Source organism: Colias croceus, chromosome 4 (genome assembly GCF_905220415.1).
Source record: "Colias croceus chromosome 4, ilColCroc2.1".
NCBI classification, from domain to species: Eukaryota; Metazoa; Arthropoda; class Insecta; order Lepidoptera; family Pieridae; genus Colias; species Colias croceus.
The window spans coordinates 6,117,586-6,134,258 of NC_059540.1; the positions used below are offsets into that span (position 1 = coordinate 6,117,586).

Below are 16,673 nucleotides of genomic sequence, written 5' to 3' on the forward strand. Positions count from 1 at the left end.
GTTTGTTACTAATGAACTCAAAAGCTACTGGGTCGATACTACGCTAGTATTCATTATTATTATTTACCGAAGAGTTTGGTTGCTTGAACGCAATTAGATTAGAACTAGATTAACATCCCAGAAACTACTGTTACTAGTTCTAATTGAAAATACATTTTTGTTGGGTACGCCATTTATCGAGGAGGACTTTCAGCTAATAGAACATGACGCTACGACTATCAGGAATAGAGCAGCATATACAATAGTAGTACAGTGTCCGGCACGTCATTTGGCAGGATTAAAGGGCAGTGATACCTAGTGGAACTAAGAATATAGCCGTAAATTATGTTTGATCAAACCTGTTTTGAAAGTTACAGAAAGAAGAAGAATTCGCGACAGAAGACATGTGCACAACTGCACATGTAACGACTCTTGCCAAATGTTTGCTTTTCGATTGCTTTAATGTATTTTTGTGTTCTTGAAACAAACGTTTTTCTCTTCTATTCTATTCAAATAACATGCCGGGGACTGTACGTACTACTAATAGTCTAAGTTCCGAACCTTAATTGACGTTCACCGGGGTGATAATAGAATGAGACCTATTTTATAATAAATTTAATCTATTAAAAAATGTATTAACAATGGATTTGCTGGAAAAGTCCTGGACAGGATATTTTAAATTAATAGACTAAATCTAACGCGCTAATCTCGGGAACTACTGGTCCGATTTGAAAAATTCTTTCGGTGTTAGATAGCCCATTTATCGAGGAAGGCTTATAGGCTATATAATATCATCACGCTAAGACCAACAGGAGCGGAGCAATGCGGGTGAAACCGCGGGGAACAGCTAGTTTATTATAAAATAGGCATCATTATCGCCCCGGTAAAGGTCGATTTAGGTTCGGATCTTCTACTACAATGAATAATAAATAACATCTCGTACATACCAATGACATTATTGTTCTGATGGTGGTGGTGCGCGGCGGCGGCGGCTGCGACGGCGGCCGCGAGCGCCGCCTGCTGCTGCGCGAGCTGCGACGCGAGCTGCGCCTGCAGCGCCGCGTGCATGCCCGTCAGCCGCTCAGACATCTGGTTCGCTTGCTCCGCCGCGCGGTTGTTCTCGTATTCCTGCTCTTCGTCTGGTGTGAGGGAGTTTATTTTTAATAATGATTATTGATTTATTTTTTCCATTATCTAATACATTCGAATCATATAATATATAGTGTTATATTAGGATTAGTGTTAGATGCGGGCTTATTTACTATTAATTCGTATATCACTACATAGAATAAAACAAAGTCGCTTTCTCTGTCCCTCTGTATGCTTAAATCTTTAAAACTAAGCAACGTATTTTGATGCGGTTTTTTTTAATAGATAGAGTAATTCAAGAGGAAGATTTAGTATACATATAATTTAGTAGATTTTAAATAAAGCGGGCGAAGCCGCGGGCGGTTAGCTAGTTTTTACTTTAATACATGTACATATGGACGTATGGATGCTTCACACAGTTGGCATTTGACTCTACAATGGCTAAATTGACTTACACTTTTACTTAGCTTTACAATTGACGTCGACTTCGTTTAACTTAAAATTGCAAATTGCTAAAATTTACCGTGACACTAAACTCGCAAAAACTATGTTCTTACGAGATAATGTAGTAAATATTGTTTTCATCAAGTACATTTTTTCCAAGAATATTATAATTCTACTCTATAATATAAAACGAGAAAGAATTCGTAGTTTTTAAAATATGATATCATTTGTTGTGTGTACTAAATAATATTGATAAGATGTATGAAGCACGATATACGAACACACTCACACTGACACAAATAAACTAAACATTCTAAAAATTATATGAGAAACATTTTATTCTGCAAGAACAACAACAAAAATATACAAGTAATATGAATTGATTTTATTATTTCGCGATCCAAATATAGAAAAGATCTGCTTCTCAGTTTGGTTATTGTCGTGGGAGGCTTATAACGTAGACAAAAACGCAAACACGTCATCCAGATAACTGTATACGACATGAAATATATCAGTGAAGAAAGCAAATGTGGGGTATCGAACTGAACGAGGCCTTAAGGTGTCGTGAGTACAAAAATTAAATGAACAACTAAGATAACAAATCTGCGTATATAAATATTATTATTTATATTTCCTTTGGCTACAGAAATGCGTGAGTCCGGAGATGATTCTTTTGGAAGAAAAATTAAGAGACATGCACGGATATGTAACTCGTATTTCACGGTACATTCATATACATATTTTTAAACATATTTAAGACCTATAAAATATGAGATATAGATAATATATCGTATTTGTAGAAGAGTAATGATGTAGTAATAAGTATTAGATTTCAAAATAAATAAAAAAAGATTTACTATGAAGTATTTAACTCGGTGTTTTCTACCACAACATTATGATAATTCGCGCAATAGTTACCTACCGCGTGTCAAGTGATTATTCATTTAACCATATAATATTACATGGCCGTCCTCGATAGGGATAAATAAAATCACATTATTTCCTGCCTCATAGCATACGTGCATAGCTAACAGATAGCTTTATTATTTTATTACTTATATGAGCATAACTAGTTACGCAATTGAAATAGAAAGCATAAATCACATGTCAGTTAAACATAACGCCTCCGTCTCATGAGGTTACGCAATATGATCTGCCCGCTATTAGACCGAGTGCCAAACTTTTAAATTGTTATACGTAAGTTAAACAAAGCTGTTAAGCCTACCTATATGCGATTATAAAAAGTTTCATAAAACCGCCGAGCTCGATAATAATGATTTCTGAGAATAATAGGGCAGATAAGTTACCTACTTCCTGAAACTATTCAATGTGTTGGGAAATTAGATTACGATAGTTTAAATGTGACCGTTTTCCGTATTTAATTAATTCAGAGAATTAATTAATGCGCATTATCATTATACAATAATTGAAAGTAAATCTTTTAATCGTCGATAGTTTATTTAGCTTTATCATATCTAGTAATTTACAATAATTTATCCTACTTAATCCTCGATACACATATAATTAAATCATATCATATAAGTACCCTAGTTTTTGTAGAAAATGATGTGTTATCTTAATATGTATTATGATTGCAAGTGTAAGGTGTAGTAATTGTAACAACTATGACACAATATGCATTGTAGTCCACGGCCATCTGTTCTTACTACCTCTTCGAATAATAGAGGAAGGCGAATTACTTAAACTCAATAGCCAGTTAATAAATTACTTTTGTCCATTATATTTAATACTTAATAGAATAAATAACATTTATAACTCAACACTTACTGCCTTCTGGTACGGGAGTGACTGGACTTTCAGGCAAAAGGATACCTTTTTGAACTAATTCTTCTCTATTGGCTCGGACGGATATCTTCCTTTCTAAAGCTGTAAAACAAATAAATATTAAAGATAAGGCCTTTGAATTAAAACTAGTTCTAAGATATAAATAAATACAATACACAATACAAATACATAGCACGATTTATTATTTACGTAGTATTAATATTCAAACGACAACTAACTTTGCCGTATTGTGTTACTCGTGAGAACATTGATTGATTAGTAATAAATAAACAGAACTCAAAGTTCACTTTGTAGACTATAAATATTGTGTTTGTGTTTACCCATTAGCCGTCAGTTTTTTTCAAGCTAAACTACTATAAAACTTGCGAAGGACAACATTGTCATCAAACTAGAAAAGAAGGAAATTATCATCTACTCTCTACTCTACGCATTTTTGCCGTTCATTTATTTATGCTACGTGTAAAAGTTAAAATATTTATAATTACAACGAATGTAGGATAACGTTAAGATTCTTTAAAGTACAAACCTACGATTGACGTTGTCTGCGACACACTATAATAATAATTGAACAAATTATTTAAAAATGTTCACAAAATGTTCACAAATCACATTACACGTTAATAAATATTAAATTATTATTTACGACAGAATATAAACAACACTCAGTATTTATTCCAAGGACGACTTAATCAGATTAGATACTCTTATAAACCCCATAAATAAAACATCTTCATGAAAAGGAAAGTTATCGGATTTTTTATCGTTATCGTTCAATTAATTATTCTTGCGATCTAGCTCTATACAAAATTAACATTTTAGAATTGATGATTTTATAAATATAAATTTATAATTGATGATTTTTCTTTACTCAGATAAACAAATTACGAAAAACGTCGTCTTCATCGTCGTCGTCGTCGTCTTCAATAGGATCTATAGGTAATAAATATGTCGTCCTTAAGATTTTCCTAACCCAACATTCTAACCTGATGAAATATCAGACTTCAAAAATGTCTCTTCTTATGCTTTATCCTTTATCGGAAATCTTACATTACTTAAGTCACCGGAAGCTCCACAACGTACCCGCATGCACAATTGTTACATTAACATTAATATAAGTCAACAAGTTATTGATAAATCTCGACTCATCAAATAGCACCAGAGTTGAGTTTTCACTGACTAAGTAACCACTAGATAACTCGCAGAAATAGTGGAGGTACACTTACTTCTAGATGCAGCTTCGAATTTCTCCGATTTCTTTTTCCGTTTCCACTTCCACGGTTTGAATAGTCTACCAAATGCTGAGAATTTTGACTTGGTCCGCTCTGCGGGTGGTGTGCGCGCACCGGAACCCAGGCTATTTGTTCGAACCGCCGAGCCATTTTGTTTTTTGGCTGTAAATAAAGAGAAAGTTACGAATTTAGCAATTGTTTGAAAACAAAAACTAAAATGCGTTCACAAGGTGACTGATAGATCTTTTAATGGTGTATCGGCAAAAATGGAGTTAACCTATCACGATTTCATAACTGCATATAAGACCTTCACGATTCAAAATAATATTAATCTATGATTTACACACACAAAAGCATGCAATCATAAATGTAGCCGGTGCTTGTGATAGTTCAATACTACACACATCGACATAATCAATGGCCCCATTACATCGAGTCTATTGTTAAGAATGTCCGCGCCCATCACAATACTGTCCGAGAACAAAATACGTACTTTGTAGCCTGCAGTTGATAGCGTTCGCCTTCGCTCAAAGACAACTTTCTTATCTTTTGTACATAATTTATATTGTTTGCGTGTGCAGCCGAGATGAAAGATTATAATCCTCACCTATCTCTAGTAAATAACCTCTCTTAGAATACAATATGATTTGCTCTTGTCATTTTACTTTACGTCATTAAACATTATAGAAACCTTGACCGAAAAATCTTAATTTCAGGTGAATTTTCTACACTAGCATAACCAATTATTTGAAATATTTTATTTTGTAATTGTGTTATTTACAAGTTCTACACTTAGGAATGTTTTTCTCATTTAAAAATATAGTATGTATACGTAACTCATAACATTGTGATAACTGATAACTACTTTCAAATAAATATTATTATCAATCCTAAACGATTTACATTTTTATTTAATACTAGCTTTCCACCCGCAGCTTCGCCCGCGCAGTCAAAGAAAAACCCGGATACTTCCCGTATCCGAGGGATTTCCAGGACAAAACCTATCCTATTTCCTGGGGTAAAAAGTAGCCTATGTCCTTTCTTGGGTATCAAAATATCTCTATACCAAATTTCATGCAAATTGGTTCAGTAACTAGTTAAGGCGTGATTGAGTAACAGACAGACAGACAGAGTTACTTTCGCATTTATAATATTAGTATGGAAGTATGGATTTGTCGGAAATACAAATTTTATCTAGGTGTTCCAATTATTTGATTACTTTACGTTTATAAAATGATAACAACTACGCGTACGATATCTTAGAACACTAAATTTATAAAATTGTGAAAGAATTTTAATTGTTTACTCTTATATAACTTTATCATTTGAAACTACAATTAATTATTAACACAGTATTCACATATATTTAGTATTTCTGGAACAACTCAATGTAAAAGTATGTACATGTATGTATAGTGTTAATAACTAAGTTGAAGTGGTTCAACTTTAATATTAATATAGAGCAGTAAGCTATTTGTACATTTTTTTATACGTTTTCATGCTATTCTACAAATTTAGACAATTTAACTTACCTTCTGAAATATTAAGCGAAAATTGTCACAGTAAACAACACTTATTCCTAGAAAAGAAGGATTATCACGAAGAAAAGCCTACGATAGACTCACGGTAAGGATTTATTGAATAAAAAGAAATCTATCAAAATTATCTTTTCATGAATGAAACACGAATTGGTATTCTAAATACAGATAAACGATGAAGTCATAAAAGGTAAGTGCAGTTTTAAGAAATTTTTAAGTTCAGTAATTCCTGGCTCGAAAACCATGTCTTGTACCATGTTAATATTTGGTCGTATTCTTCCTACACTTTTTTTAAGTTAAACTACCCCTATCGGTGGAATCGTACGATTACTGTTCATCAAGATCGTTATACCTTTTTTGCACGCCTCATAAGCGAAGCGTTGAGGTGGGTACTACTGTCACTTCGCGCAAAACATCTGATTTTTCAAACTTAAAATGTCTTTATGTATCATACATTGCACTTGTAAGATAATACATACACACACATATTAAGAAAAAACACTATTTTTGATGTCATTTTTGTTATTTAAACTAGTTAAAAAACAGTTTAAAAAAGTTCTGTCTTGGACGTCCGTGTGTCTGTATGTGCGGAGGATTTTCTTGTTAACACGATAGCGACCGAAATACTTTACTAATAGAGTCTTTTTTTTCTCTTACGCTTGAGTATGCTCAGGAATAGAACCCTTTCATTTTTCAGGGTCTGATTCGATGTGGTTTAATTGTTATTAAATAAACAAAAAAAAATATCGACTGTTCTCCATAATTTTAGTATATATCTATATATATTCTTTATTTTTTTTTTATATTTATAGTGTACTCAAAATTCACCATTATAAACTCGATTCTTTATACTATAAGATAAGCCAAGGTTTAAAAAAATAAGTTGGTAGTCAGTCCCTTAAACCTGCGCAGTTTCACATCTAGGTGGGGCCACAAGAAAAATAGCTCAATTATTACGGTACCGCTTTCTTTACTTTTCCAACTGTTTTATTTTATTTCTTTTTTATATTTATAGTGTATAAATAATCAATTTTATTGTAAAGGATGAGATTATGAGGCGTGCACTTTTGGATTTTCCAAACTATTTTTTTTTAACGTTGGGAAATGCCTTTACGCACCCCCCTCGCCAGTTTTACTGTCCAAGGGGGTATGTGGGACTCGCACGAAGCCATACCCACTAAAACCCAACGGTAGCCGTCTATCGCCGTCTGTGGCGACTGCCGCTTCTTGGCGGCCCTTCGAGGCCCGGGAGTGGAGATCGTTATACCTATATCTACATTTTCCAACAATACAGCAACTCATTCATTTTAGGATTTTGAGATTATAAACGCAATGGGTGCTATCTAAACATGAACCTTGAACAACAGAAGAATATATATACCCGCTATTATTTCTTTTGGAACGATTATTAGGGTATTTTTCTTTATTGAGTCTTAATTTCTAATAAATTGCACCAAATTCAGATGTCAATTAAGGTAATCAAGATATGTATTATCAATTGTTACATGACTATCTTGTTTTAACTTTTAGAGGAATTTCCGTGTTTAATTTAATTTTAATTATATAATACAATATTCAAAATAAAACAGACATACTAGAACTAGGTATTCAGTCTTTAACAATTTTTGTTTTATTTCATGCTTTGCGAAATGATCTGAGTATAGTCAAATGAAATGTATGTGAAAATAGGCAACATATTGTTTATTGACTATTGTATCTCCTATATTATAAGGGGAAGCTTAACTTTAAATACTAATTGGTTTATATGATTATTTCTCTGTAATGCATATTCATTCGTGGGTCACCTATTTGTCAAAAACCAACATGTTTGGCTTCGTATACCTATTTAGTACGTAAACTCAAATGACATGTATCATTTAGTTTCCAGTGATATCAGTTCGCTTACGAAGATAAAAAGTAATTATAATTATGAACACGCGACCGTGGTGTCCGGTGTCCGTACTCCGTCGAGCAATGATGCGGAACCCATATACAGTATACACTATCACAAAGTTGTATCTTGTATGGTTGGTTACGCATTTAACAGCAAATACTCTCCAAGATTATAGTGTGGTTCTGTAGAAACTTTAAACTAGGGCTATAATATTATTCAAATTATATAATATGGAAGAAGGATCAATTATTATTTTGGGACCTAAAGCTAAATTAGGTAGAACTCTACATAGAAGATGAAGATGTCCGCAAATCATACATTTAAACACTTTCGTTTTTTAATAAATTAGGTATAATATGAAAAGATCTCAAACCATTGTTGAATCTGCTTTCTGGATATTTTTGCTGGTTATGCCATTTACCGATACCGATGAATACGTATGACTTTTTCTTATTATGTTATTTCTTTTTATTTTTAGCTTACATATTTTTTTTAATCGACTTCTAAATTCAAAAGGCTGTGCCTGGCTTTTCAAAGGCTGGAGGTGTTCTAGACGTAGGTAGTTGAGAATTAAGACCCCATCTCTAAAATCAAGATTTTAAACTAAGAAACCGCTAGAAAATTAGTTCCCACCTTTGAGAGCTGCGATGCCATTAATACACACACGCAATAACACCCCTATTGTTTCAGAAGGTAATTAATAATTATACAAAAAAAATCCAAGCCCATTTTTGAATCACGGCAAATGTAATGACCACAAACTGAAACCCATATGACATCACCATGTAGCCGTATAGTGAGTAATCAAAGACTTCTACCTACTTATTTAGTACACCAATAAAAATATTATAAGATTGAAAAACTTATATATCTAATAATAAATATGTAATCATAAATACGTTCTAATAAATAGCCTTGTTTAGGTTTTTTGGTAAAGCAAAAATAGAGATTAGCGCTTTTATATGACAGATAGAGGTAAATTTAATTTTCCTGAACTCTACATTCTAAAATTAACTTTAAAGCTAACGTGAACGCGTCCGATGATAAAAGGATAGACAATAAATAAATATATTCTTTTTGCAAATCATTGTAACTAATATAAAGTATAATAATTTAGCAGAAAAACTTTGCACACACCAGCAACAGCCGCCACCTCCTTCGCCCCAACATGTAGAAAATCAGTTAAAGACAACGAGCTCGCAATCAGCTGCCGGCGCTCTTGAAAATCAAGATGGTCGAGGCTATTGGTCCTTGTACCGCGCACCGCCTGAACGGGCGCGCTCAGCGACATGTCAACTACACACGGCCATGTCGCACTCACAACATCATACTTATTCGGTGTTAGATAAAACACTGCACTGATGATGATCACTAAACAATAACACGCGCGAACATCACGGATAACAATAATCGCAAACGGTTATTGTACCTGCGCCGCGAGGGACGCTCCACAGCGGACTGGCGCGCGGGCCGAGACGGGCTGGGTATCAGGGTGGGGGCCCGCCTGTCTTTTGTCGCCCCTGCATGTTGCACTCAACATTACGCGCGCTGCTCGACAATCCGTTGTATACTATAGTATCCATAACGATGGCAATATGGCATGTTCAGCGCAGACACTTCTATGTGTCGCAACAAGTCTGATTGCCGGCGATAATGGAGCCGCTCCTAATGTATATATGTAACTCATGGATGTAACTTCTCTTCAAATATCAAATAACTAACTGATTGTGTTGAGATGAAATTTAATCTACGTCGCATAAGTCTCAATAATCAATTAAAATTCATGGCGCATTGTCTACCTACGCCAAGCGTTTGCTAGCAATGACGAACGCCGTGGTATGCATACGACCGGATTAAGTGCAACGAGTATCAGAAAGACAGACGACACCGGCTTACCTCACATGACAACCCTCGAGACCGACCGATCCCCGCACCCCGCACGTCCTTTAAGCAGGTGCACTACCCCGATAGAATGCAACCCGTTGCCCATAAGTATAGATGCAGCCATATTATACCTGCATTTCTTTTGCGTATCAGTTTTTAATCTCTTTAAATATTGCACTAAAAGTGCCAGTGTCCATGTCGAGATCATTCTATGGAAATGAAATATACAATTTTTTACGTTTACTCACTCACGACATTGATAGGAATAGAATATTATAAATTCCAACTTAGTATTGCGAATTATAAACAGCACAGGATTTTTATATTCATCTCTACATGGAAATTACTTGTGTAAATATTAACATAGAAAAAAGGTTTGTAGATTCTAAACAACGATTCATTGCATGCGGAGTGACGATTTTAATGAATAGCCACCATGATTCATAGTCCATCAGTCCATGTATAGGTACCAATGTTGAATTCTAACGAGACGAGAGTACCCAAATACGTCACATTAGAGCTATAGGTACTCGTATATTTATTATTATTGCAATTTTACAAAAAAATTCTTAATAAAAAATATCTATGATTTCTGGGATCTTGGCCCAAAAATCTTAAATTCGATATCATGCAAATCCATTTTGTTATCAGTAAAATTATAGGGTTAAAATTTATTACGCACAAATTATCTGGGCTTTAGTTCGACTCATAAACCGGAATAGGTTTATGGGTCCAACTCCTTGATTTTTCTAAGCTCATTTGACGTTTACATTCTCATAAGTATAAAGATTTTTTAATCACGACATTTTTCAACGCTTCGCTATCTTTTTTACCTTATGCCGTTCACAAAATAACTAACAAGTGATAACTGCGTTAAAAACAACCGACTTCAAACTTGCACTTGCAAAATTTACAAATACCTACAGACAAAAATGCTCATAAAATAAAAACTACTGGGCCTATCCGAATAAAATTTTTATGGGACCAATTCGACACCATCCCGCATCGAACAAAAAAAGAATCACGTAAATCGGTTCAGAAACCTCGGAGTAATCGGTGTACATACATAAAAAAAAAAAAATATACCGGCCGAATTGAAACCTCCTCCTTTTTTTTGAAGTCGGTTAAAAATATAATTAAATAGCAAATAGATGTATTTTAACTTACTGGATTTATCCTCCTTATCTAGATTTCCACTCTCACTACGAGTGTCGTCATCTATGGGTCTACGCTTTGCCTTGTTCTTTTTCAAATGTAAATCATCCATATTGAACGAACAAGGACACATAACCATAAAATCACAGATCTATAAAGTTACCATAACCACGAATCAAATGTGTAATTTAAACAAAAAGCAAATTATTACTAAGACTTTGTACAGAGACGTACAAGATTAGATAGGAATTGATAGTGTTACATTTTATCAAATTGTTCTTTATGGCATTGGAAGTAAAGACTGTAACGTTTCCGACGCTACGCTATATAAGAGTACATTGATAAAATTAAGTAGTTTCAGTAAAGTTAATAGATTTTCAAATTACAATGAAACATCAAAAAACTTTCAATGATATATATCGCATCATCTATTTTTTCGAGACAACGAAAAATACGCCATAAATTAGGTTTGATCAGTTATAAATGGAGCTCAGAGTCTCACCTTGAATATGATGCAAGGATCAAGGGTTTATAACTAGATGCCCGAGGGATCACAGCGAGAGAAGTCGACCATGTGGACTCGGTTAGATTAAACGTGCAGCCTTTATTATTATTATTAGAAAACGTTTTGCCCTAGAAAATAAACGGACCATGTTTTTAAGCTCGAGCCTATTAGGCGTATAATGTACGCAGCGAACCGTAAACAAATACATATATGTACATATATAACATGCTCATCATATTAATCACCAAATTTTACATAACTATGCAAATATACACACATCTGGCTCCGAAAATAAATAAAGTAAAAAACTGAAATTACAATATTCTTTTTAACCTAATGTGGAAGGAAGTGACACTACAAATAAGTTTCTATTTTCATAAAAATCGAGACGATATGTATGTAGGTACATAACATCTACTTAGGTTATTCAACTTATCGGTTTGTAGACAAGGTACACATTAATATACGAAGATGAAATTGAAAAATAGGGAAGTTTGATTAATTTAGATGGGTGCATATAATATTTTATTTATCCAATGTTTGCCAAATAAGACTTAATCAAAAATCATTATGAACAACAGAGTAGAAAACAACAGGAATTTATAACCCATTGCTTCTTATTAAAGACCACGAAGGTTCTGAATGGAATGATTTACAAAATGAGGAGTACAATGCCTAGCTGATAGTTCCGGCTTCGATATGTCGCTCACCTCTAGTATATATGGGGAAGTCACCGTCTGATCTACTGTGGGTAAGCATGGGTCCGTAGCACCGCCACGGCGGCCGGTCGCGCGCCACCCGCCTGCCTTCCACGACTTCGCTCACCTCCAGCCCATTAGCACATAATTACGGCACAAGGCCTTTCATAAATTCAGCACAATATTATAGCGTGTACTTCGCCAAACACGGTTACTCGTAAATGATGGCGCCACAGAGGCAAGGACCTAAATGGAAGCTGCGCAGCGCATCTTAATCGCGCATCCCTCTCCCTATCTAACCTCCCCGCTTCACCGCAAACCAACATATTAAAACACGTGTATATATAAATGCATCGCAAAATGTTTGATTATAATATCTAGGATAATACGGCTTTTCCGTAATAATTTCCGTATACATATTTCCATCCCAAAATAACAAAAGGGAAAGGAAGAATAAAATTGAATACGTAATTTAATTACCTAATAATTATCAACTTACTATGAAACTTGTATAGATTATAATTTATAAGCATAATAATTATTATCAATTACGTATAATAGATATTATCATCTCCACAATATACCAAAATGGTCTAAAATTAAATCCAGGATCTAATGCAATTTCTCAGAAAAACCCTATCAAGTGCGAGATTACCTCCGCCAATTATTGTGAAAGCATTTTTTCTAAAGCTAAATGAAAGAAAAAAGGAAAATTAAAAAAAAAAACAATGAGTTTGTGTAGAACCTTTTAGAAGAGAATAATGCTTACTAAAAATGTTTATTCTATTGAATGTTGATTGAATGGCATGATATGAATAGTGAATACAATATATCGAATATTGTTATTTTCAGCGCATTTATTATTAGCTTTTTTTATTTTTCCATTCGATAGCTAATAGCCGGATCACGGCAAAAAACGCAAGCTCGAATCTCGCCTTGTGATCGATTTTTTTCAAAATTTCAATTTGATAAGTAAAAAATAACAAATACAAGCATTACAATTATGTTTTTAAGTAGAAAAGTAGTAGTCATTTTACTTTCAATATAATAATTTCGAATGTCAACCAGGAAAAAATATTTTCCAAGCAGTAAAGTTTAAAGAATATTTTCAAGTAGGCAGATACTTAATTAGTTGTCGTTTTGTTGTTATCTCTCTAACAAATTGCGTTTCATAAAAAATTGCTCATATAATTTTAAACAAAAGATTTGCTAAATGTGTAGTTCAATCATTGGCTTACTATATCTACACTAATATTATAAAGAGGAAAACTTTGTTTGTTTGTTTGATTGTAATGAATAGGCTCATAAACTACTGGACCGATTTTAAAAATTCTTTCACCATTCGAAAGCTACATTATCCACGAGCAACATAGGCTAGGTTTTATCCCGGAAATCCCACGGGAACGGGAACTATGCGGGTTTTTCTTTGAAAACGCGGGCGAAGCCGCAGGCGGAAATCTTAAGTATATATTTATCGCGGCTTATATTTTCATAAAATAATTAAAATTTAAATTGACTTAACCTTCAAAGAATGAAATTTAAGGCATCATATGCAATGTACAATAAACATAATATTTTTGTAGAAATACTCATCTGACATATCACATATAATACATTTTTGTTATAATTGCAGACATCTGTACTTACTTATATCACCATTAGCAGTCGAAGAATCAAATGGCACTGATAAATGACGACCTCCTTTTCCAACTGGTTGCAAGTTTGTTTTTTCATTGTCACCTATTAAATTAAATAATTAAAAATAAATCATCAGTTACATAAAGGAATTATTAGTTGAGTGATATAAAAAACTGTGTTTCATGTTTTTTTTTTTTGTTAATGGGTAGATAAAAAATTATAATATGATTAATAAATAGAGCAATAAAAAAGCAACACAATACAATTTAATAATAATTAGCTTAATACCTTCATAAATATATTAAAAATAAGTAATAACCATTCCACTTCTAAGAATAATATTATGTTACTTTTATAATAGAAACTCAATGTTTTCTCAAACATCATTTTATGTTATAGAATTAATTTATGGTTTTACATATTATAAATTAAATACTTGGCATTTTTTTTTATTCTAGACCATAAAGTGAGAAAATTGGAAAGATAATATGATAAACAGAGCAGTCACTATTATTATAATGTAGATAAGAAAAACAATGTTATCAGTTCAATTGTTTATTAAATTTAATCATAGGTATCTAACTATATAAAATCATTCCATAAAGAATTGTCAATATATGAAACCATATCTGCAATTTGCATAAAGTCATGTAATCTGCCAAACGGACGGGATGCCTTTCGTTGTTGTTCAGCTTTATATTTCTCAATATAAATCTTCTTCCAATCACATTCACTCTCAGTAGAATTATTAAAATCTCTTTTACATAATGCATGCCACAAACTGTCATTTTTCAGTAGAACATTCAATCTTTTACATGTTTTTGAAACACTCAAGATATCTTTAACATTTAGAAGCATCATTAAGCTGAAGAATATATCATCTGGTATTCCCGCCAAACTGGCACTTGGATAACCACAGAAATTAAGTATACTACTTTTAACGGGACATATAATTTTGTTTTTAAATAAACTGCACAAATGTTTCAAGTCTCGAAACATCATAGGGATTGTAGATGCTTGTGTAGAAACTATGTAGCGACTTAATGGTAAACAAACAGAATATGTTTCCGAGCTTATATCCTTTCTGACAGCATTAACAATTACAGTAGATCCAACTGGACTCATTATCAAATCCACTGTGACACCGTGGAGACCCATTAAAAGGAATGTTTCTTTATAAATACCCGATTCTTTTTTTAATTGTGAGAGCTTATATGCATCTAAGATACTAGAACTATCAATTGAACTTGCTTCGTTTTTGACTGGCATAAATCCATTTTCCAACATCATAATAATAATCAATACGAAAAAAACATCTTTCTGCATCGATTCTGTTCGAACGTTTTGAGATAATAACTGTTCTATAATCGTCTTTAGAAGAATAGGGACATCTTCAGTTGTACTATCTTCCAATGCAAAATTCATACTGAATAGGGTATACACATTTAAATAAATAATTGCTGGATTGTGAACTAAATAACTTGCTATATATTCAAATAAGTATAGATATCAAACATCAAACATTTTTATCCAATGTACAAAAGTGAATACCTATCAAAATAATCAATATTGCAATCAAGCAATGTCATTTCAAATGTCACTGTCACAATGACATTACCAACTTTGTCTAAATTTTTACGTTCCGTTTTACGCAAACGCGATAAGTACTAAAATATGGAGATGAATGAAAAAATTAATAAAAATTTGTACAGTCGGATTGGGTAATTTTCGTTTTCAGTGTAACATTGGCTTCAAAAACTGAATAAACCTGAGCTTAAGTTAAATACTTCATTTGTTGAAACATTACCAACATAACCTGAATTCTGTATGGATCTCCGAGTCTGATATGTATAATATATAAATAAGATAGCGATAGTCAAACTAATTGATGTAACTTAAGCAGTCAACAATTTGAATGCCACCCAAAACTTAAAACATATAGTTAAAACCCATCCAATTGTAGAAACTGCAGAATTTATTTAAAAATAACTACTACCGCAGAGACTAATTATATTATCTCAAGTATTATGATTTTTAATATGTAGTAAGCTACCTATTTTATATTTTTAATTTGTCTTAGATAATAATTGCTCAGTTCTACTTATCATGGAAGATTAAAGACATGACTGTATTACAATTTATGTGAGAAATTAAATAAATTTATTTATATTCTTTTAGGTACAATAACTTTACCATGTCTGTTTTCTCTTTACACTGGACAAAATTTTAACTTTGTGCTTGAAAATTTCTACTTACAAAAAATAATGTTTCTATTCAAACCAGTAGTTCATGGGACTATTGCTTTTAAACCAACTATTACGTATATACAATATTTTTGGTAAGGAAACAAATCGAAGCCAATGAATATACAACATTAATTAATGTGTCTATGTCAGCAATAGTATAAAGTATATCTAAATGAAAGAAATTTATCCCAAAAAATATGGTTATATAAATATAGTATATAAGGAATACAGCCAAGTAGACATTTAGTAAATTTTAAGACATGAATTCAAACTTCATTTACAAAAAACAAGACTGGCAAATAAAAGCAAATATTACTTGCGCTTGCAGGTTTACGGATATCTTTGTTTGTACTAAAATGTTGAGTATATTCTTATAACTTATTAAAAATATAAAGGTACACAAAAAGAAGTAACTTAAATTACATGTATATAATTTATAGCGTTATTTTCTGAAAACATATAATATATCCATATCATTATGATTCCTAACATATGCTCAAAATAGTCAGGTGTAAATATTTTATAGTTATATATTTACACATTACTATTGACTATATTATCTAGCCTA

General features: G+C 32.7%; 2 protein-coding genes across 6 annotated transcripts in view; both read right to left on the reverse strand.

Moving 5' to 3' along the window:
• Positions 1–16,673, reverse strand: part of LOC123690877 (phosphatase and actin regulator 1) — a 37,967-nt gene that overhangs the window by 20,861 nt on the left and 433 nt on the right. For 3 of the 5 annotated variants that reach the window (XM_045634987.1, XM_045634985.1, XM_045634983.1), the window contains exons 2-5: positions 13,869–13,961; positions 4,542–4,709; positions 3,301–3,399; positions 927–1,118 (exon numbers count right to left, since the gene is read on the reverse strand). In XM_045634987.1, the coding sequence (XP_045490943.1) occupies positions 927–1,118; positions 3,301–3,399; positions 4,542–4,709; positions 13,869–13,961 (552 nt within the window). Of the gene's footprint in view, positions 1–926; positions 1,119–3,300; positions 3,400–4,541; positions 4,710–9,116; positions 9,449–11,030; positions 11,198–13,868; positions 13,962–16,673 lie in introns of those variants that run through there. The other 2 variants (XM_045634988.1, XM_045634984.1) reach the window with 2 other exon arrangements.
• On the reverse strand, positions 14,402–15,424 carry LOC123690878. The gene has a single exon (XM_045634989.1). The coding sequence runs from the start codon at positions 15,282–15,284 to the stop codon at positions 14,442–14,444; it is 843 nt and encodes a 280-aa protein (XP_045490945.1). The 5' UTR covers positions 15,285–15,424; the 3' UTR covers positions 14,402–14,441.

Bases quoted from the DNA above. Each gene is read 5' to 3' on its own strand.
- LOC123690878 (XM_045634989.1), bottom strand. From the start codon at position 15,284: ATGAATTTTGCATTGGAAGATAGTACAACTGAAGATGTCCCTATTCTT.